The sequence below is a fragment of the Oncorhynchus clarkii genome, chromosome 12 (assembly GCF_045791955.1).
Source record: "Oncorhynchus clarkii lewisi isolate Uvic-CL-2024 chromosome 12, UVic_Ocla_1.0, whole genome shotgun sequence".
In the NCBI taxonomy this organism is placed as follows: Eukaryota; Metazoa; Chordata; class Actinopteri; order Salmoniformes; family Salmonidae; genus Oncorhynchus; species Oncorhynchus clarkii.
The window spans coordinates 16441837-16464329 of NC_092158.1; the positions used below are offsets into that span (position 1 = coordinate 16441837).

Consider the following 22493-nt stretch of genomic DNA (forward strand, 5'->3'; position numbering starts at 1 on the left):
GGTCGGAACTCATATTCTGAAAGATTGTTTTTAAACTCGTGACCCGGAAGTACTTAGTTATTCTTGCCTTCACAGTGGTCTAGTTATCTACGTGTATTTCTGGAATATATTTTGCCCCATATAATAGTCCAATGATGACTAAATTACAATATCTGAATGTGTATCTAACTGAGCGTTTGATGCAAGCTGCGGAGGAGATACTTGGAGTGGTCGGAGACACGATCTCCGAGTACCAGGAAGAAATAGCTCGGGCGAAGAGAGAAAACCAATACCTGAAACGACACTTGATCACATCGGTCCTACCTGGTATGTAGACTACTGCACTTCCCATTTACACGAATGATCTAGATAACTAGAAACGTGTTATATTGTATTTTACTCAGTAGGGCAGAGAGAGACCGTGAAACCCTAACCAAATGTAGCAGCCTGAGCGGAGTCCCCAAATTCGAATTTTCCCGAGAAATCGGAAGTTAGGTTGAAAATACTGTATCCTTGGCAACCGGAAACATTAGCTGCCCTTCAACCCGGCGGAGAGCGTTGACTCCCACACCACCCCTCGTTCCTACCAACTCGTTCGGAGGACTCTCCGTTGTCACGTGTTGCTGACACAGTTTAGAGGTTGACTTCCAGAAAGTGGCTCGGGGATCAATAAACCCATTAACTTCGGGACACTTCGTGACTTGAATGATGCAATTCATGTAACACTTTTAAATAATAAAAGAACATGAGTTTCAAATTAACGAGATTATACTTTATTTATTTTAAAAGGGAGGCCCATTGAGACCAAGGTCTCCCTTGCAGGGGTGCCTGGGCATCTTACAATTACAAAACAAAATCACACAGGAAATACACCAGAAAATGGAAATACAAAGAGAATACCCCAAAATATATAAACCTCAGTAACAGTTCAACATTACATTTGGGAGGTATTTCATCATTTACATGTGTCAAATGTACATCACATAATTAGTCACACCTCTCCATTCTTTTTTTGTGAAATTGCAATCAGATCTATCTGCGGACTGCAGTAACTACACACCGTGCCCACTGCCATTGAGGGTACTTGTAACAGTACGACGTTCATTAGCATTACTTCACTACATACCACGCCCTCAACCATTACTCTAGCTACGCTATATATGCAAAAGAATGTGGACACACATTCAAATTAGTGGATTCTGCTATTTCAGCCACACCCGTTGCTGACAGGTTTATAAAATCGAGCACACAGCCATACGTAGACAGACATTGGCAGTAAAATGGACTTACTGAAGAGATCAGTGTGGAAGAACTTGACTGGCCTGCACAAAACCCTGACCTCAACCCCATTGAACACCTTTGGGATGAATTGGAACACCGATTGCGAACCAGGTCTAATAGCCAAACATCAGTGCCCGAAACTAACTAATGCTCTTGTGGCTGAATGGAAGCAAGTCCACGCAGCAATGTTCCAACATCTAGTGGAGGGCCTTCCCAGAAGAGTGGAGGCTGTTATAGCAGCAAAGGTGGGACCAAGTCCATATTAATGCCCATGATTTTGGAATGAGATGTTCGACAAGCAGGTTCCACATACTTTTGGTCAAATAGTGTAGCTGGTACACACTAGCTAGCTAGTTGGTAGACACTAGCTAGTGGGCATAGGTGGCATGTCCATTAGGCTAAAGTAGCCCCAATTTGAATTACATTTTTAAAATGATATAGCCTAATTAGCCTAAAATCATTCAAAATAGGCTACTACACCAGGAAGCATGTTTTGGCCGCAGACGTTCATTAGCTTCTGTAAAAAAAAAAACCTGTGGATTGTTTTAAATCACATTGCCGACGTTTGGAAGGACCCCCAATTCAGGCATCGTGGGCGGCAAATACTAAATAGATGATTGTTGAGTTGCAACTGTCAGTAAAAATGAGAAAAGTCCAGCTAGGCATATCACACAATATTTCAAAATACAATTGTCGGAAAACAGTTTGGAAAGCAAATGGCTATTGCTGTAAAGAGAAGATCATGAAAAGACTGTCTTTTAGTTATCAAAATTCAACTTAATTGAGCGAACAGTATAGCCTATCTTATTGGCACCAACGGAGAGCATCGGCAACATCCCCGGTGAGTTTGCATATTCACTCTTTATCATTGTTGCTTTAGTGCCACTTCATATTGTATTTTTCCAGGTTAAATGGGTGTCATATTGTATTTGGGTCTCCCTATTATTCATCTGTTTGTATCCAGTCATATTAAGTGTAGAAGAATGGCATGAAATGTGTTTATGAAAAGGCAACATTTTTCCTGTGCAAAGAAATAAGAAACATATCTGATATAGCCTGGGGGATGGCGTGATATGGGATTCAGCCAGAGACATAGATATTCCATTCCCAGAACAAGCTAGCTAACTCAATGGTGGTCTTGTCAATCAAGCGTCAACAGCTGTCATTACTTTCATTGACGTCAAGTATTGTCTTCCTTCCCCCAGCTCCTCAGCCCATTGTCTCTTGGGTCTCAGAGCAGCAAACTCCCCCTGAGCAACAGCGCTGTGAGCAGGAGTGGAGCTCCAGTCTGGGGCAGGAGGACACAGAGCCCACACAGATTAAAGAGGAACAGGGTGAACTCAGGGCCCGCCAGGAGGTAGAGCAGATTCAAGGGCCGGAGGCTGATACCAAAGAAGACTCCATAATCATTCCTCCCTGTGTGAAAAGTGACTGTGATCAGGAGCCACCTCAGCCCACACATCTTCCCCAAACTGTGGAGAACAGAGAGAAGTACTCTCTACTGACCAACACAACTGGACAGATCAAAACAGAACCTGATGGAGAGGGCTATGGAGTATCACTATCGGAACCAACCAGTGACTCCCCTCGGTCTCAGCCCCTCTCTGCAGTAAATCCAGACTGTTCTAGAACACAGAGTGAGAACACTGAAAGTGTACCTGATGTTCAGAGAGATCCAGAAAGGAGACCAGAGGAGGACACACAGACACACTCATGTACTCAGTGTGGTGCCGTGTTCTGTGAGCTATCCCAACTGAAGGCACACATGCTATCCCACACAGAACCACACAGTGGTGACACTAGTCACAGGCAAATCCTCTGCACAGTCTGTTGGAAGTCATTCACCTCTACCAGTTACCTCAAGGTCCACATGTGTTCTCACAATAAGGAGAAGCCCTTCCACTGTGGTGTGTGTGGCAAGAGTTTCAGCTACTCGGGCAGATTCAGGGAGCATCAACGCATCCACACGGGAGAGAGACCGTACCGCTGCCACGTGTGTGGTAAACGCTTCAACCGGTCTACCCATCTGAAGACCCACCTGAGGGTCCACACGGGGGAGAAACCCTACTCCTGTCCTGTCTGTGGAAAAGGGTTCAGTCAGTCCAGCCAGATCAAAGGACACCTCAGAACTCACACCCGAGGGAGGTAGGAGAACGATGCCTTGGAGTGGAAAGACCCCATGAGGGGATAGACGGAGCTTTCTGTTCTCACAGTGCCCAGCTTTTAGGAAGAGAAAGGGAAAGACATTACTTCTCTTCAATGCTACTAATTCTCCATACACTACATGGCAAAATATGTGGACACCCCTTCAAATTAGTGGATTTGGCTATTTCAGCCAATCCCGTTGCTGACAGGTGTATAAAGTGTACTTTTAGTTGACTTTCAAAGTGACACCATCATAAGATGCCACCTTTCCAGCAAGTCAGTTTGTCACATTTTTAGAGCTGCCCCAGTCAACTGTAAGTGCAGTTATTGTGAAATGGAAAAGTATAGGAGCAACAATGGCTCAGCTGCGACGCGGTAGGCCATACAAACTCACAGAACGGGACCGTTGAGTGCTGAAGCGCGTAGTGCGTAAAAACGCTTGTCCTTGGTTGCAACACTCACTACCAAGTTCCAAACTCTGGATGCAACGTCAGCACAAGAATTGTTCTTCGAGAGCTTCTTCATGAAATGGGTTTCCATGGCCGAGCAGCCGCACACAAGCCCAAGATCACCATGCGCAAAGCCAAGAGTGGGCTGGACTGGTGTGAAGCTCGCCGCCATTGGACTCTGGAGCAGTGGGATCGCGTTCTCTAGCATAAGGAATCACGCTTCACCATCTGGCAGTCCAACAGACGAATCTGAGTTTGGTGGATGCCAGGAGAACGCTACCTGCCCGAATGCATAGCGCAAACTGTAAAGTTTGGTGGATGATTAATAATGGTTTGGGGCTGTGGAAAGCCTCCCCAGCAGAGTGGAGTCTGTTATAGCAGCAAAGGGGGACCAACTCCATCTTAATGCCCAAGATTTTCGAAATAGATGTTCGACTAGCAGGTGTCCCCATACTTTTGACAATGTAGTGTATTATTGTAACACTAGAGGACTATAGAATGTATGATGTTTTGCAGACTAACTGAGGCACCTCATGTCTGCATTGAGTTAAGAGAGCTGCTCTAATACAATGCTATGAAAAGACTTGAATGCATCTCCTCATGTATCTGCTGGTTGGTCTCCTTGCAAACAAACTTTCTCTGTCAAATTGATTAAGCATTTGTGGGAACATTTATTTCTGAATGTCTGAGAAAAAAACACATCAGGTCAATGTTAGCTGGAGTGACTAGTGGGACTATTGTTACAAACAGCCCATCCTCACCAATGTTATAAAACCATGTTTGAACACTAGATGGCATATACTTTAATTATTTCTCCTTCACAAAAGTGTTACAGTTTTCAATGCCCTCACAGGTTGCCAAGCAACAGCCTGAAACCCAGAAACAGAGCTATTGGTAAGTTTATGCATACATTCAGAATCTATGATGACTCTATAGCAACAACAAAAAACTTCCCCAGTGGGTCTCCTTTTTTGTGTGAATTTGGTGTGGTTACTAGGGTACCATGCAATAATAGAGCACACCCCAATACTGTTCATTCTGGCTCGATATACCCCCAAATGTATACATGTATGACCTTTGACCCCCCCCCCCCCCCCCAGGTGGGCTCATAAAGATGTCATTACCATTCAAATAGCTTCATTCCTCAATATGTGATGTATTCTAAAGTTAAACACATATCAAATGGCCTTAGTTTGAGAAGATTATTACTTGATAATTCAAAATTACATCTCATACCCTCAATCCTGTTGGCCCAACGAACCGCATTACGTTCATAACATTTAGTTGTGTTACAGCCTGACTTTGAAATGGATTAAATCATGTTTTTTCTTACACATCTACACACAATACCCTATAATGACAAATTGAAAACATATTTTTAGACATTTTTGCAAATGTATTGAAAATGAAAATACAGATCAAATTTACATAAGTATTCACACCCCTGAGTCAATACTTTGTAGAAGCACCTTTTGGCAGTGATAACAGCTGTGAGTCTCTAAGAGCTTTCCACACCTGGATTGTGCAACAATTGGTTGTTGATCATTATTAGACAACCATTTTCAGTTCTTGCCATATATTTTCAAGTAGATGTAGCCCTTTCCTGCATTCAGTGACCAAAATAGCCCTCTTTGGCCTCATGGCTACAATTAATATTTTGCATAATTGAATAATTAATAAAGATTTTTATTTTTATTTTACAACGAAAATCCTGTGTTTCTATGTCAAACAGTTTTGTTATTTCAGTCTTCTGTGATGTCTATAAAGTGTAATATTGGGACACAAACTCATTGTAATGCATCTCAATTCTATATCTGACTTGGTACAGGTGTCTTCTTTTTTTAAAACACATAACCATGTGTAGTGAGGTGTATACTCTTGTTTCAAAGTATATTTGTTTCAGACTACCAATAACCACTCTGTGACCCTGATTTAGCCCACTGCATTGAAACTTCAGTGTAGATTTGGCCTTGTGATTTAGGTTATTGTCCTGCTGAAAGAATAATTAATCTCCCAGTGTCTGGTGGAAAGCAGACTGAACCAGGTTTTCCTCTAGGATTTTGCCTGTGCTTAGCTCCATACTGTCTATTTTTTATCCCGAAAAACTACCCAGTCCTTAACAATTAAAAGCATACCCTTAACATGATCCAGCCACCAGTATGCTAGAAGATATGGAGAGTGGTATTGGATTTGCCAACATATTACTGATTACAACACTTTGTATTCAGGACAAAAAGTGAATTGCTTTGACACATTTTTTTTTGCAGTATTACTTTAGTGCCTTGTTGCAAACAGGATGCATGTTTTGGAATATGTTTTATCCTGTACAGACTTTCTTGCTTTCACTCTGTCAATTAGGTTAGTATTGTGGAGTAACTACAATGTTGTTGATCCATCCTCAGTTCTCATATCACAGCCATTAAACTATGTAACTGTTTTAAAGTCACCATTGGCCTCATGGTGAAATCCCTGAGCAGTTTTCTTCCTCTCCATCAACTGAGCTAGGAAGGACGCCTGCATCTGGGTGGGAGTTTAAAAAAATATATATATATATTTTACCCAAACTGACTTGCCTAGTTAAATAAAGAACAAATTCTTATTTTCAATGACGGCCTCGGAACAGTGGGTTAACTGCCTTGTTCAGGGGCAGAACGACATATTTTTACCTTGTCAGCTCGGGGATTCAATCTTGCAACCTTTCGGTTACTAGTCCAACGCTCTAACCACTAGTAGTGTATTGAAACACCATCCAAAGTGTAATTAATAACTTCACCATGCTCAAAGGGATATTCAATGCCTCCTCTTCTTTTTTACCCATCTAACAGGTGCCCTTCTTTAAAAGGCATTGGAAAGCCTCCCTGGTCTTTGTGTTTGAATCTGTGTTTGTGTGGTACAGAGAGGAGGTAGTCATTCAAAAGTCATGTTAAACACTATTATTGCAAACTGAGTGAGTCCATGCAACTTATGTGACTTGTTAAGCACATTTTACTCATTAACTTATTTAAGCTGGTCATAACAAAGGGGTTGAATACTTGACCCAAAACATTTCAGCTTTTCATTTGTAATTATTTATTTTTTTAAATGTTCAAAAACATAATTCCACTTTCACATTTTGGGATATTGTGTGTAGGCCAGTGACCAAAAATATAAATGTAATCAATTTTAAATTCAGGCTGTAACACAACAAAATGTGGAAAAATTCAAGGGATGTGATTACTTTCTGAAGGCACTGTATTTAATTGCCTGCACATTGTGTTGTAGTAAAGGGGGGCCCATTCCACTCAGGAGCACTTTTACTTTCAAAATCAACATAGTTTTCAACCCAAGGAGCATCACTGCTCATTCTGTGGACCTTAAAGAGTGACCTATCAGAGTTAGAAAGCTGGCTGTCAAACATTTTACAATATAAGTTTACTTTTATTCATCTATCTGTATATTTCTTCATCTATCTGTATATTTCAAGACGGGGAATAGGGAGGTGCAGTGAGATACCCAATGGGTTGAACAATATTTTTTTCAGCACTTATATTGAAGACGCTATTACTTAAATATTGGAAGTCAAATGATACACACATGTTAAGAGAATGGAAGAATCAAATGCTTTATTTAAATATTGGAGAAAAAAATCTGGCTACAGACAAACAACACAATTTGAAGTCATATGGGGCTGAGTCTTACAAGCATTAGAAACAAAGTTGGGTGTGGATACGGTGGGAACATGTGGGTCCGAGCAAGTGTGATGTCATTTGTTTGTGGAAATGTATTTATATAAATGTTAAGTTGTCTATTTAGTCTATGTACTGTGTGTTTTTGCTTGCCCCCCCCCCCCCCCATATAAACTCAGCAAAAAAAGAAACGGCCTCACTGTCAACTGCATTTATTTTCAGCAATCTTAACATGTGTAAATATTTGTATTTGTACCCCCTAGGAGAGGGGGTGACATTGATCATTTATTGTTAAAATGAGAGGCTGCCTGGAACTTTAACTTAAAGACCCCTGCTCCCTTCGGTCTCAACGTAGACTTTGATCTGAAGCCATTATTGTGACTTTGCCATTGTAATTGTTTGTAAGCTTTTGTAGTCAAATGAATTTATGATCGCATGCTATCCATTTGTTGTTTGTATGCTGTTCTTTGTATTCCATTTTAATATTTGATAATTAACCAATGATATTAGGCCACTCTTGGCCATGATTACAGACACCTGTGTCTTTTGACACTACATAAACGAGTCATCCCGCAGTGTTTGTGATTATACCCTGATGAAGACAGCTTGGCTGTCAACTTGGTAATTACATTTTTGCATCTGAGCTCCTAGAGTGTGCGGCTCTCTTTAATTTTCAAGTTTTCTTCTCCGCTAGCCAGCACCTCGCCTAAATAGGTGTGCGTTTCTTTTTCTTCTAAATATTTGTATAACATAAGATTCAACAACAGACTTGTGACTAACAGAAATGGATTATCTGGGAGTCAAAATCTAAAGTAACAGTCAGTATCTGGTGTGGCTACCAGCTGCATTAAGTACTGCAGTGCATCTTCACATGGACTGCACCAGATTTTCCAGTTATTGCTGTGAGATGTTACCCCATTCTTCCACCATGGCACCTGCAAGTTCCCGGACATTTCTGAGGGGAATGGCCTAGCCCTCACCCTCTGATCCAACAGGTCCCAGACGTGCTCAATGGGATTGAGGGTCATGTTAGGATGAGCCTGAAGGAAGGGTACCACATGATGGAGGAGGATGTCTTCCCTGTAACGCACAGAGTTGAGATTGCCTGCAATGACAACAAGCTCAGTCCGATGATGCTGTGACACACCGCCCCAGACCATGGCGGGCTCTACACCTCCAAATCGGTCCCGCTCCAGAGTACAAACCTCTGTGTAACGCTCATTCCTTCGACGATAAACGCGAATCCGACCATCACCCCAGGTGAGACAACTGCGACTCGTCAGTGAAAGCCCTTTTTTCCAGTTCTGTCTGGTCCAGTGATGGTGAGTTTGTGCCTATAGGTGACGTCGGTGATGTCTGGTGAGGACCTGCCTACAAGCCCTCAATCCAGCCTCTCTCAGCCTATTGAGCACAGTCTGAGCACTGATGGAGGGATTGTGCGTTCCTGGTGTAACTCGGGCATTTGTTGTTGCCATCCTGTATCTGTCCCGCAGGTGTGATGTTCGGATGTACCGATCCTGTGTAGGTGTTGTTACACGTGGTCTGCCACTGCGAGGATGATCAGCTGTATGTCCTGTCTCCCTGTAGCGTTGTCTTAGGCGTCTCACAGTACGGACATTTATTGCCCTGGCCACATCTGCAGTCCTCATGACTCCTTGCAGCAGGCCCAAGGCACGCTCATCCAGATGAGCAGGTACCCTAGGCAGAGTCAGGGTCAGTAGAAAGGCCTCTTTAGTGTCCTAAGTTTTCATAACTGTGACCTTAATTGCCTACCATCTGTAAGCTGTTAGTGTCTTAACGAACGTTCCACAGGTTCATGTTCATGAATTGTTTATGGTTCTTTTTGTCCATTTTAAAATAACAAAATTGATCAGAAATACAGTGTAGACATTGCAGCTATAATAGTCATTTACAACATTAACAAACGGCTGATCTTGAAATGGAATATAGGTGTACAGAGGCCCATTATCAGCAACCAAGCAACCATCACTCCTATGTTCCAATGGCACGTTGTGTTGGCTAATCCAAGTTTATCATTTTAAAAGGATAATTGATCATTAGAAAAACCTTTTTGCAATTATGTTAGCACAGCTGAAAACTGTTGTGCTTATTAAAGAAGCAATAAAACTGGCGTTCAGACTAGTTGAGTATCTGGAACATCAGCATTTGTGGGTTTGCTTACAGGCTCAAAATGCCCAGAAACAAAGGACTTTCTTCTGAAACACGTCAGTCTATTCTTGTTCTGAAAAATGAAGGCTATTCCATGTGAGAAATTGCCAAGAAACTGAAGATCTCGCACAACGCTGTGTACTACTCCCTTCACAGAACAGCGCAAACTGGCACTAACCAGAGTAGAAAGAGTAGTAGGAGGCCCCGGTGTACACCTGAGCAAGAGGACAAGTACATTAGTGTCTAGTTTGAGAAACAGACACCTCACAAGTCCTCAACTGGCAGCTTCATTAAATAGTTCATTAAATGGCCTTCTAGCCAGAGTTACAAAAAAAAAGCCATATCTCAGACTGGCCAATAAAAATAAAAGATTAAGTTGGGCAAAAACACAGACACTGGGCAGAGGAAGACTGGAAAAAAAGTGTTATGGACAGAAGAATCTAAGTTTGAGGTGTTCGGATCACAAAGAAGAACATTCATGAGATGCAGAAAAAATGAAAAGATGCTGAAGGAGTGCTTGACGCCATCTGTCAAGCATGGTGGAGGCAATGTGATTGTCTGGTGCTGGTAGAGTGGGATATTTGTACAGGCTAAAAGGGATCTTGAAGGAAAGCTATCACTCCATTTTGCAACGGCTTGCCATACCCTATGGACGGCGCTTAATTGCAGCCAATTTCCTCCTACAACAGGACAATGACCCAAAGCACAGCACCAAACTATACAAGAACTATTTAGGGAAGAAGCAGTCAGCTGGTATTCTGTCTATAATGGAGAGGCCAGCACAGTCACCGCTGTTGTGGGAGCAGTTTGACTGTATGGCACGTAAGAAGTGCCCATCAAGCCAATCCAACTTGTGGGAGGTGCTTCAGGAAGCATGGGGTGAAATCTCTTCAGATTACCTCAACAAATTGACAACTAGAATGTGAAAGGTCTGCAAAGCTGTTATTGCTGCAAATGGATGATTCTTTGACAAAAACCAAGTTTGAAGGAAATAATTACTATTTCAATTAAAAATTATCTATAACCTTGTCAATGTCTTGACTATATATTTCCTATTCATTTTGCAACTAATTTCATGGAAAACAAGGACATTTCTAAGTGACCCCCAAACTTTTGAACGGTAGTGTATATACAGTACCAGTCAAAAGTTTGGACACCTACTCATTCCAGGGTTTTTCATTTTTTTTACTATTTTATACATTGTAGATCAATGGTGACTATATCAAAAAATATTAAATAACACATGGAGTCATGTAGTAACCGAAAAAGTGTAAAATAATTCAAAATATATTTTATATTTGAGATTCTTCAAAGTATCCACCCTTTGCTTGATGACAGCTTTGCACACTCTTGGCATTCTCTCAACCAGCTTCATGAGGTTGTCATGGTAGTCGTGCCTTGTTAATTTGTGGAATGTATTTTTATCTTAATGCGTTTGAGCAAATCAGTTGTGTTGTGACAAGGTCGGGTGGCATAGAGAAGATAGCCCTATTTGGTAAAAGACCAAGTCAATATTACGGCAAGAACAGCTCAAATAAGCAAAAAGAACGACAGTCCATCATTACTTTAAAACATGAAGGTCAATCAATCTGGAAAATGTCAAGAACTTTGAAAGTTTCTTCAAGTACGTACAGTCGCAAAAACCATCAAGCGCTATGATGAAACTGGCTCTTATGAGGACCACCGCAGGAAAGGAAGACCCAGAGTTACCTCTGCTGCAGAGGATAAGTGCATTAGAGTTACCAGCCTCAGAAATTGCAATCCAAATAAATGCTTCACAGAGTTCAAGTAACAGATATCTACAACATCAACTGTTCAGAGGAGACTACGTGAATCAGGCCTTCATGGTTGAATTGCTGCAAAGAAAACACTGATAAAGGACACCAATAAGAAGAGAATTGTTTTGGCCAAGAAACACGTGCAATGGACATTAGACCGGTGGAAGTCTGTCCTTTGGTCTGATGAGTCCAAATTTGTGATTTTTGGTTCCAACTGCCGTGTCTTTGTGAGACGCAGAGTAGGTGAACGAACGGATTATCTCCACGTGTGGTTCCCACCATGAAGCATGGAGGAGGATGTGTGGGGGTGCTTTGCTGGTGACACTACAGTATCTGTATTTATTTTGAATTCAAGGCACACTTAACCAGCGTGGCTACCACAGCATTCTGCAGTGATACGCCATCCCATCTGGTTTGCGCTTAGTGGGACATTTGTTTTTCAAAAGAATCAATAACCCAACACACCTCCAGGCTGTGTACGGGCTATTTAACCAAGAAGAAGAGTTATGGAGTGCTGCATCAGATGACCTGGCCAGTTGGACCGCAGAGTGAAGGAAAAGCAGCCAACAAGTGCTAAGCAGACAGTGCCTTGCGAAAGTATTCGGCCCCCTTGAACTTTGCGACCCTTTGCCACATTTCAGGCTTCAAACATAAAGATATAAAACTGTATTTTTTTGTGAAGAATCAACAACAAGTGGGACACAATCATGAAGTGGAACGACATTTATTGGATATTTAAAACTTTTTTAACAAATCAAAAACTGAAAAATTGGGCGTGCAAAATTATTCAGCCCCCTTAAGTTAATACTTTGTAGCGCCACCTTTTGCTGCGATTACAGCTGTAAGTTGCTTGGGGTATGTCTCTATCAGTTTTGCACATCGAGAGACTGAAATGTTTTCCCATTCCTCCTTGCAAAACAGCTCGCGCTCTGAGGTTGGATGGAGAGCATTTGTGAACAGCAGTTTTCAGTTCTTTCCACAGATTCTCGATTGGATTCAGGTCTGCACTTTGACTTGGCCATTCTAACACCTGGATATGTTTATTTTTGAACCATTCCATTGTAGATTTTGCTTTATGTTTTGGATCATTGTCTTGTTGGAAGACAAATCTCCGTCCCAGTCTCAGGTCTTTTGCAGACTCCATCAGGTTTTCTTCCAGAATGGTCCTGTATTTGGCTCCATCCATCTTCCCATCAATTTTAACCATCTTCCCTGTCCCTGCTGAAGAAAAGCAGGCCCAAACCATGATGCTGCCACCACCATGTTTGACAGTGGGGATGGTGTGTTCAGCGTGATGAGCTGTGTTGCTTTTACGCCAAACATAACGTTTTGCATTGTTGCCAAAAAGTTCAATTTTGGTTTCATCTGACCAGAGCACCTTCTTCCACATGTTTGGTGTGTCTCCCAGGTGGCTTGTGGCAAACTTTAAACGACACTTTTTATGGATATCTTTAAGAAATGGCTTTCTTCTTGCCACTCTTCCATAAAGGCCAGATTTGTGCAATATACGACTGATTGTTGTCCTATGGACAGAGTCTCCCACCTCAGCTGTAGATCTCTGCAGTTCATCCAGAGTGATCATGGGCCTCTTGGCTGCATCTCTGATCAGTCTTCTCCTTGAATGAGCTGAAAGTTTAGAGGGACGGCCAGGTCTTGGCAGTGGTCTGATACTCCTTCCATTTCAATATTATCGCTTGCACAGTGCTCCTTGGGATGTTTAAAGCTTGGGAAATCTTTTTGTATCCAAATCCGGCTTGAAACTTCTTCACAACAGTATCCCGGACCTGCCTGGTGTGTTCCTTGTTCTTCATGATGCTCTCTGCGCTTTTAACAGACCTCTGAGACTATCACAGTGCAGGTGCATTTATACGGAGACTTGATTACACACACCTGAAGCAAGCATATGCATATTCTTGATACTATTTGAAAGGAAACACTTTGAAGTTTGTGGAAATGTGAAATTAATGTTGGAGAATATAACACATTAGATCTGATAAAAGATAACACCCCAAATAATACATGCGTTTTCATAGGTTAGTTTCACCCCTATCATCACATTTATTCATGTGGTGAAGGTAGGCAACATTACCTCCTCGACACTGATTTTCAACACAGGGGCCCCACAAGGGTGCTCCCTCAGTCCCCTCTTGTATTCCCTGTATACCGACAACTGCGTGGCCTCACAACAGTTCCAACTCCATCATCAAGTTCGCGGACAATACGACAGTAGTAGGCCTGATTATCAACAACGACGAGACGGCCTACATGGAGGCGGTAGGCATTCTGACGGCGTGGTGCCAGGTTAACAACCTTTCCCTCAATGTCAGCAAAACAAAGGAGCTGATTGTGGACTGCAGGAGGAACCAGGCTGGATATGCCCCCATCCTCATCAACGGGTCTGTTGTGGAGACGTCAATAACTTCAAGTTCCTAGGCTTACACATCTCAGAGAAGCTGTAATGGTCAAGGCATGACAGCGACTCTTCAACCTCAGAATGCTGAAGAAAATCTTCCTTTCCCAGAGGGCCCTCAGTGTTCTACAGGAGCACCATCGAGAGCATACTGTTGGGCTGTATTACAGCCTGGTGCAGAAACTCCACCGTCGCTGACCGCAAGGTTCTTTACAGGATGATATGTGCAGTCGAACGCACCATTGGGTGCACACTGCTTGCCCTGCAGGACACCTACAACACCAGGTGTCGTAGGAAGGCCAAAAAGATCATCAAGGACCCCAGCTATCCGAGTCATGCCCTGTTCTACCCACTTCCATCACTCAGATGCGGGACGTACAGGAGCATCATGGAAAAACTGGAAGACTGGCCAATAGTTTTTACCCCCAGATCATCAGGCTGCTGAATAGCCACCTGCTCCCTCCTTCCCCTGCTACTCCCCATATGGACATTTTCCCCCCACCCCAATGACATTCATCACTGTTGCAGTTGTTAATATGTATATTATTATTTATATTTGTGTCTGTTTTATTTCCCTTGGTCCCCACACCCCCTCAATGGTAATTTATTCTGACTGCTGCTCCCCTATAGTCATTCCCTCCCACCCCCTCAACAGTCTTTACACTGCCTCCACCCGAATGGACATGTATTCATCACTGATACAGTTGATAGTATGTATATAGTGCTATTTATATTTACATGTATGTTTTTGTATTACCATAATCATTATTTTATTTCACTTAGTCCTGCATGTTGGAGCTGGGAGCCTAAGATTTTCACTGTTCCCTGCAATCACACCTTCACCTCTGTAAATTTGACTTCCAGTGCCTTCAGAAAGTATTCACCTTCCTTTACTTTTCCCACATTTTGTTGTGTTACAGCCCGAATTTAAAATGGATACATTTACAACAAAAATTGTCACTGGCCTACAACCAATGCCCCATAATGTCAAAGTAGAATTCTGTTTTTCAGAATTTTCACAAATGAATTAAAAATGAAAAGCCGAAATTCCTAGAGTCAATAAGTATTCAACCCCTTTGTTATGGCAAGCCTAAATAAGTTCAGGAGTAAAAATGTGCTTAACAAGTCACATGGACTCACTCTGTGTGCAATAATAGTGTTTAACATGATTTTGTAATGACTACCTCCCTCAGTCGAGAAATGAATTTCAAACACAGATTCAACCACAAAGACCAGGTTTTCCAATACACCTATTGGTAAAAATAAAATAAAAATGTATTTTTTAAAATCACATATCGCACATAAATACTTTTAATTATTATTTGTGACAACTAGTATAACATATCTATAATTGTGCACATTTTCCATCATATTCGCCTTTATTATTAATTGAAAAAAGCATGCAGGACGAAACCCATTTTCTGAAAGATTTTTTTATTTTTATCCGTGACCCGGAAGTACTTGGTAATTCTTGACTTCTTCACAGCGATCTAGCTATCTACGTGTATTTCGGGAATATTTCTTGCCCCCTATCGTCCAATGATGACTAAATTACAATATCTGAATGTGTATCTAACTGAGCGTTTGATGCAAGCTGCCGAGGAGATACTTGGAGTGGTCGGAGACACGATCTCCGAGTACCAGGAAGAAATAGTCCGGACGAAGAGAGAGAACCAATACCTAAAACGACACTTGATCACACCGGTCTTCCCTGGTATGTAGCTAGCTAAACTATTTTACTTCTCATTTACACGAATTATCTAGATAGCTAGAAACGTGTTTAACTTGTATTCTACAGTATTTGAAGGATGAAACCCTAACCTAATGTAGCAGGCGTAAAAAGACGCCCGAGCGGAGTCCCCACATCAGTTTTTCAGTCAGGGTTGCCAGGTTATACTATGAAAAAAGGTTATACCTTGATCAAAAGTTCCGAAAACTACCCACAAAAATGTTCTCAGACAGAGAGTTGTTGTCACATTTATCCAATATACCCATTTTCCATAACGTTATCGAGCGAATTAAGAAGAATATAGTCATTTTTAACGAAGTAGGCTAAGAAGCAAACTAGGTTTTCCATCAAAATAGTTTTTGCAAGTTTAATAATATGTCACGAGACAATATAAATCGCCCTTATTAAACTCTCCAGATCATTTTCCATCAATGGATGTCGATTTAACTTGTTTTCACTGCTATGATTAAGCAATGTCCGTGGTATATGGCCAATAAACCATGTTCTTAGGACATAGCCCTTAGCCGTGGTATATTGTCCATATACCACAAGGAACAGCCCTAAGCCGTGGTTTATTGGCCATATACCACAAACCCCTGAGGTTTTTGCTATTATAAATTGGTTACCAACCTTAATTAGAATATACCATGACTTTCAACCAATCAGCATTCAGTGCTCAAACTACCCAGTTTGTAATTGTAAATACATTTTTTTTTTTTTTACCCCTTTTTCTCCCCAATTTCGTGCTATCCAATTAGTAGTTACCATCTTGTCTCATTGCTGCAACTCCTGTACGGACTCGGGAGAGGCGAAGGTCGAGAGCCGTGCATCCCACGAAACCCAACCAAGCCGCACTGCTTCTTGACACATTTCCCACTTAACCCGGAAGCCAGCCGCACCAATGTGTTGGAGAAAACACAGTACACCTGGCGACCGTGTCAGCGTGCACTTTGCCCGGCCCGCCACAGGAGTCACTAGTGCGTGATGGGACAAGGACATCCCTGCCGGCCAAATCCTCACCCGGACGACGCTTGGCCAATTGTGCGCCACTCGAAGGGTCTACCGGTCGACAGAGCCTGGACTCGAACCCAGAATATCTAGATCACTGCGCCACTCGGGAGGCCCAAATAAATCTTGTTTGCGAATGCGCACAACTATAGATTCACCACTCAAACTCTCCTGTTGAATGTAAGTTGGAGAGAGGATCTCAATCTCTGGGCAAGAAACACTTGGACGAATTTCAAAAAATTAATGTTAGGTTATTTTCTGGCAATTGTGATGTTATTATTATTATTATTATTATTATGCAATTCAACTGCCATGGTTTGCTGAGCTAGATGCAGGTAGTGTATAGCGCCTGATAGGCTAACATCTAATTTCAGGGAAAAGTCCACAATGAAACTGACATTAAATGTGGAGAATGATACATTTGAGATAGAGCTCAGTCCATGATTACAATTGACAACTTCCAAGTTAATTAACTAAACATGGAGATTAATAATTGCATAATAACACAAGGCTACAACAAACTGAGTTATAGGCTATTTATTAAATCTGTTTGCAAGCTCCAGGAAGGCTACACAAGTTGCAAGAATTGATTTGCAATGACTCCAGTGATATCTTCATTTCAATATATTTATTGTATCAAATGGTAAGCACAGTAGCCTGCAATGGAATATAAATTAATAGCCTACATGATGGCCAACAGATGCAAATGTAGCCTATCATTCTCCACATTTCATGTAATTTTGATTGTGGACTCTTTCCAATAACACAAGCACGATAGGGGGGACCCATTTCAAATTTCTACTCGTGCAGCCATCCAGACCCTAAAACTGAGCCTGAGTAAAAACCCTTCACTTGATACGGTTATCCATAAGAAAAGTCAACATTAGAATATGAATTTATCTAAAGAGCTCTAGTGCGCCTAAATAATTTCCCAATGCTTTGTCGCCGTTATGTCAGTTATAGCATGTTAATGTTTTATAGAAAATGGTAATTATGAAGATACCCAATCTAAATAGCCTACTTACAACTGGTAAAACGTTGTCACGATGTGCGCGCGTGCTGCACTGTCTCCATGACTCAGCTGCCTCTGCTGCAGCACTCTCTCAACCAACACACACACATCCAGCCCTCTCCACCATTCACTCACTCAGTAACAGCCTGTTCACTGCCTGATAGTCAGCAGCATCAGGTCACAATGAAATATATACAGTGCCTTCGGAAAGTGTTCAGACCCCTTGACTGTTTCCACATTTTATGTTACAGCCTTATTCTAAAATTGATTTAATAAAAACAAATCCTCAGCAATCTACACACAATACTCCATAATGACAAAGCGAAAACAGGTTTTTAGAATTTTTTGCTAATTTATTAAACATACCTTATTTACATAAGTATTCAGACCCTTTGCTATGAGACTTGAAATTGAGCTCAGGTGTGTCCTGTTTCCATTGATCGTCCTTGATGTTTCTATAACTTGGAGTCCAGCTGTGATAGATTCAATTGATTGGACGTGATTTGGAAAGGCACACACCTGTCTATATAAGGTCCCACAGTTGACATTGCACGTCAGAGCAAAAACCAAACCATGATGTCGAAGGAATTGTCCGTAGAGCTCTGAGACAGGATTGTGTCGAGGCACAGATCTGGGGAAGGGTACCAAAAAATGTCTGCAGCATTGACGGTCTCCAAGAACACGGTGGCCTCCATCATTCTTAAATGGAAGAGATTTGGAACCACCACGACTCTACTAGAACTGGCCGACCAGAGATACTGAGCAATCGAGGGAGAAGGGCCTTGGTCAGGGAGGTGAACAAGAGCCCAATGGTCACTCTGACAGATCTCTAGCGTTCCTATGTGGAGATGGTTGGCCTTCTGGAAGGTTCTCCCATCTCTGCAGCACTCCACCAATGAGGCCTTTATGGTAGTGACCAGATGGAAGCCACTCCTCAGTAAAAGGACACCAAGATGGAACTCTTTGGCCTGAAATGCCAAGCGTCACGTCTGGAGGAATCCTAGCACAATCCCTACGGTGAAGCATGGTGGTGGCAGCATCATGCTGTGGTGATGTTTTTCAGCTGCAGGGACTGGGAGACTAGTCAGGATCAAGGCAAAGATGAATGGAGCAAAGTACAGGGAGATCCTTGATGAAAACCTGCTCCTGAGCGCTCAGGACCTCAGACTGGGGTGAAGGTTCACCTTCCAACAGGACAACAACCCTATTCACACAGCCAATATAATGCAGGAGTGGCTTCAGGACAAGTCTCTGAATGTGCATGAGTAGCCCAGCCAGAGCCCGGACTTTAACTCTTGAGAGACCTGAAAATAGCTGTGCAGCGACACTCCCCATCCAATCTGACAGAGCTTGAGAGGATCTGCAGAGAAGCTCCCGAGTGGCGCAGCGGTCTAAGGCACTGCATCTCAGTGCTAGAGGCGTCACTACAGACACTGGTTAAATACTGAAGACTCAAGGTTGTAATCTTTGTCAATGGTGCTTCAACAAAGTACTGAGTAAAAGGGTCTGAATACTTATGTGAGTGTGATATTCCAGTTTTTTTTTATTTGTAATACCTTTTCAAAAATGTCTAAACCTGTTTTTGCTTTGTCATTATGGGGTATTGTGTATAGATTGATGGGGGAAAATCTATTTAATCCATTTTAGAATAAGGTTGTAACGTAACAAGATTTTGAAAAAGTAATGGGGTCTGAATACTTTCCAGATGCACTGTATAGTGTATATTATCAGCCTACATTATGACTATTCAATTTACACAGCCTACTATTGCTAATGTGATATCTTACATAAGTTTACAAATGTGATAAAGCATGCTTTTTGATGGTGGAAATATGCTTCCCCAAACGTACCCAAGCTATTTGCTAGTACACACTAAAAAGTAATGCATTGCCTAATGGGATTCCACTTCGCTCTGAAGCAGCAGCGTTGCTGGTTCGATCGAATTGGTTATCGGAGAGTCTAATTAGCACCTACACCCTCCATAATTTTCACACCCTCAACTTTGGAACACTTGGGCATATGGCAGAGGAATGCATGAATGTGCAAATGGATGGGCGAGGGGAAGGGTGATATGGGATTCAGCCAGAGAAATAGCTAGCTTGTTCTGGGAATGACATAGCTAACTCAATGGTGGTCTTGTCAATCAAGCGTCAACGGCTGTTATTACTTTCATTGATGTAATTTGTCTTCTTTCCACCAGCTCCTCAGCCCATTGTCTCTTGGGTCTTGGAGCAGCAAACTCCCCCTGAGCAACAGTACTGTGAGCAGGAGTGGAGCCCCAGTCTGGGGCAGAGGGACCCAGAGCCCACACAGATTAAAGAGGAACAGGGTGAACTCAGGACCCGTCAGGAGGTAGAGCAGATTCAAGGGCCGGAGGCTGATACCAAAGAAGACTCCATAATCTTTCCTCCCTGTGTGAAAAGTGACTGTGATCAGGAGCCACCTCAGCCCACACATCTTCCCCAAACTGTGGAGAACAGAGAGAAGTACTCTCTACTGACCAACACAACTGGACAGATCAAAACAGAACCTGATGGAGAGGGCTATGGAGTATCACTATCGGAACCAACCAGTGACTCCCCTCGGTTTCAGCCCCTCTCTGCAGTAAATCCAGACTGTTCTAGAACACAGAGTGAGAACACTGAAAGTGTTCAGAGAGATCCAGAAAGGAGAATAGAGGAGGACACACAGACACACTCATGTACTCAGTGTGGAGCCGTGTTCTGTGAGCTATCCCAACTGAAGGCACACATGCTATCCCACACAGTACCACACAGTGGTGACACTAGTCACAGGCAAATCCTCTGCACAGTCTGTTGGAAGTCATTCACCTCTACCAGTTACCTCAAGGTCCACCTGCGTTCTCACACTAATGAGAAGCCCTTCCACTGTGGTGTGTGTGGCAAGAGTTTCAGCTACTCGGGCAGATTCAGGGAGCACCAACGCATCCACACGGGAGAGAGACCGTACCGCTGCCACGTGTGTGGTAAACGCTTCAACCGGTCTGCCCATCTGAAGACCCACCTGAGGGTCCACACAGGGGAGAAACCCTACTCCTGTCCTGTCTGTGGGAAAGGATTCAGTCAGTCCAGCCAGATCAAGGGACACCTCAGAACTCACACCCGAGGAAGGTAGAAGATTTCTTAGAGTGAGGGGATAGACAGAGCCTTCTGTTCTCAAAGTGCCTCCCTTCTCTTCACTTCTACATATAATTGTAACACTAGAGGACTATAGAATGTGTAATGTTTTGCAGACTGAGGCACCTCATGTCTGCATTGATTTGAGAGAGTTGCTTAATAACATGCTATGAAAAGACTTGACCCTTATGTATCACTAGGTTACACTAACTATTTTAGAGAGAAATATAATGTTCATTTTGGTTAGATTTAAAAATATATATATCTTGATTTTCAATAGAAGTGGGTTGGTCTCCTTGCAAATAAACTAACTGTCATATTGATTAAGAATGTTTGGGAACATTTATTTCTGAATGTCTGTTTCTGAAGAAAATAAAAACTTGCATCAGCTCAACGTTAGCTGGAGTGACTGTTGCTACAGACAACCTATTCTCACCAGTGTTGTTGTACAACCAAGTTTGAACACTAGATGGTATTCTTGAATTATATGTCCTCTACAAAAGTGTTACAATGTTCAATATTTTTGCACTCACTGATCTTGCCAAGCAACAGCCTAAAATCCAGAAACCAATATATTGGTGAAAAAGTTTATACATTCTAAATCTATGATGACTCTATATAGCTAAAAAAAACTTCCCCAATAGGTCTCCTTTTACTGTGTGTGAATTTGGTGTGGTTACTAGGGTACCATGCGATAATAGAGCACATCCCAATACGGTTCATTCTGGCTCGATATACCCCCAAATGTATACATGTATGACATTTGACCCCCCCCCCCAAGGTGGGCCCATAGAGATTTCATTACCATTCAAATTGGTTTTTACCTTAATGTGTTGTATTATGAAGTTTACAACACATCCAATGGCCTAAGTTTGAGAAGATTGTCCTCTGATTATACATTTGTAAATTTCATACCCTCAATGGATTTTAAAGAACTGATTCTAGCACTTAAAGATTCCTAAAAAGGTCTGGTACCGTGGTTGGGCTGCGGGTGTGAAAGATTCAGCTACTGGCATTACACACCTGGCTAAAAGATTACTGTAGCTCTTTTCAAAACACTTTTATAGACAACTTTGACACCTGGAAACAGAAGATACTCTACAGGAATGACTGAGTCCATCCAAATCATCTTGGCTCTTGGACTCTGTCCACACATTTCAAGGCTGCGGTGAGACAATGACTTATGAATGACCCAAGACCTGCTCGGTTAATCCCTACCATTGTGACACTGAGTTTTCATAATGCTGCATCAAATGTACATTATGTAAATAACTTAATTTATGTCACCCTAACAACCCTGAATACCTCCGTTGATCCTACAGCTATTGTATGCAGTAATCATGTGCCTATGAACCAGAGTTACACTTTTAGCACTGAGGCGGTGTGCCTTAGCAGGAAGTCCACTGTGTGCAGCTCACCGTCACTATCAGCTCCAATATAAATAACATGAGCAAGTTACTTCTGATAAGCTTCCCAGTAAAGAATTAAAAACAATCAAGCAACCCAGAAAAGTGCTAAAAAGGGCCCATATTAACATACAGTACCAGTCAAAAAGTTTGGACACACCTACTTATTCAAGGGTTTTTCTTTATTTTTACTATTTTCTGCATTGTATAATAATAGTGAAGACATCAAAACTATGAAATAACACACATGAGATTATGTAGTAACCAAAAAAGTGTTAAATCAAAATATTTTAGATTCTTTGAAGTGGCCACCCGTTGACTTTGA

General features: G+C 42.1%; 1 protein-coding gene across 1 annotated transcript; it reads left to right on the forward strand.

Annotated features, from left to right (window-relative positions):
• Nucleotides 1-88: 88 nt before the first annotated feature.
• Nucleotides 89-21156, forward strand: LOC139421832 (zinc finger protein 271-like). The gene is made up of 7 exons (XM_071172952.1): nucleotides 89-306; nucleotides 2466-3406; nucleotides 4708-4748; nucleotides 13656-13862; nucleotides 13988-14291; nucleotides 15371-15590; nucleotides 19826-21156. The coding sequence occupies exons 1-7, from the start codon at nucleotides 132-134 to the stop codon at nucleotides 20758-20760; spliced, it is 2823 nt and encodes a 940-aa protein (XP_071029053.1). The 5' UTR covers nucleotides 89-131; the 3' UTR covers nucleotides 20761-21156.
• Nucleotides 21157-22493: the final 1337 nt, after the last annotated feature.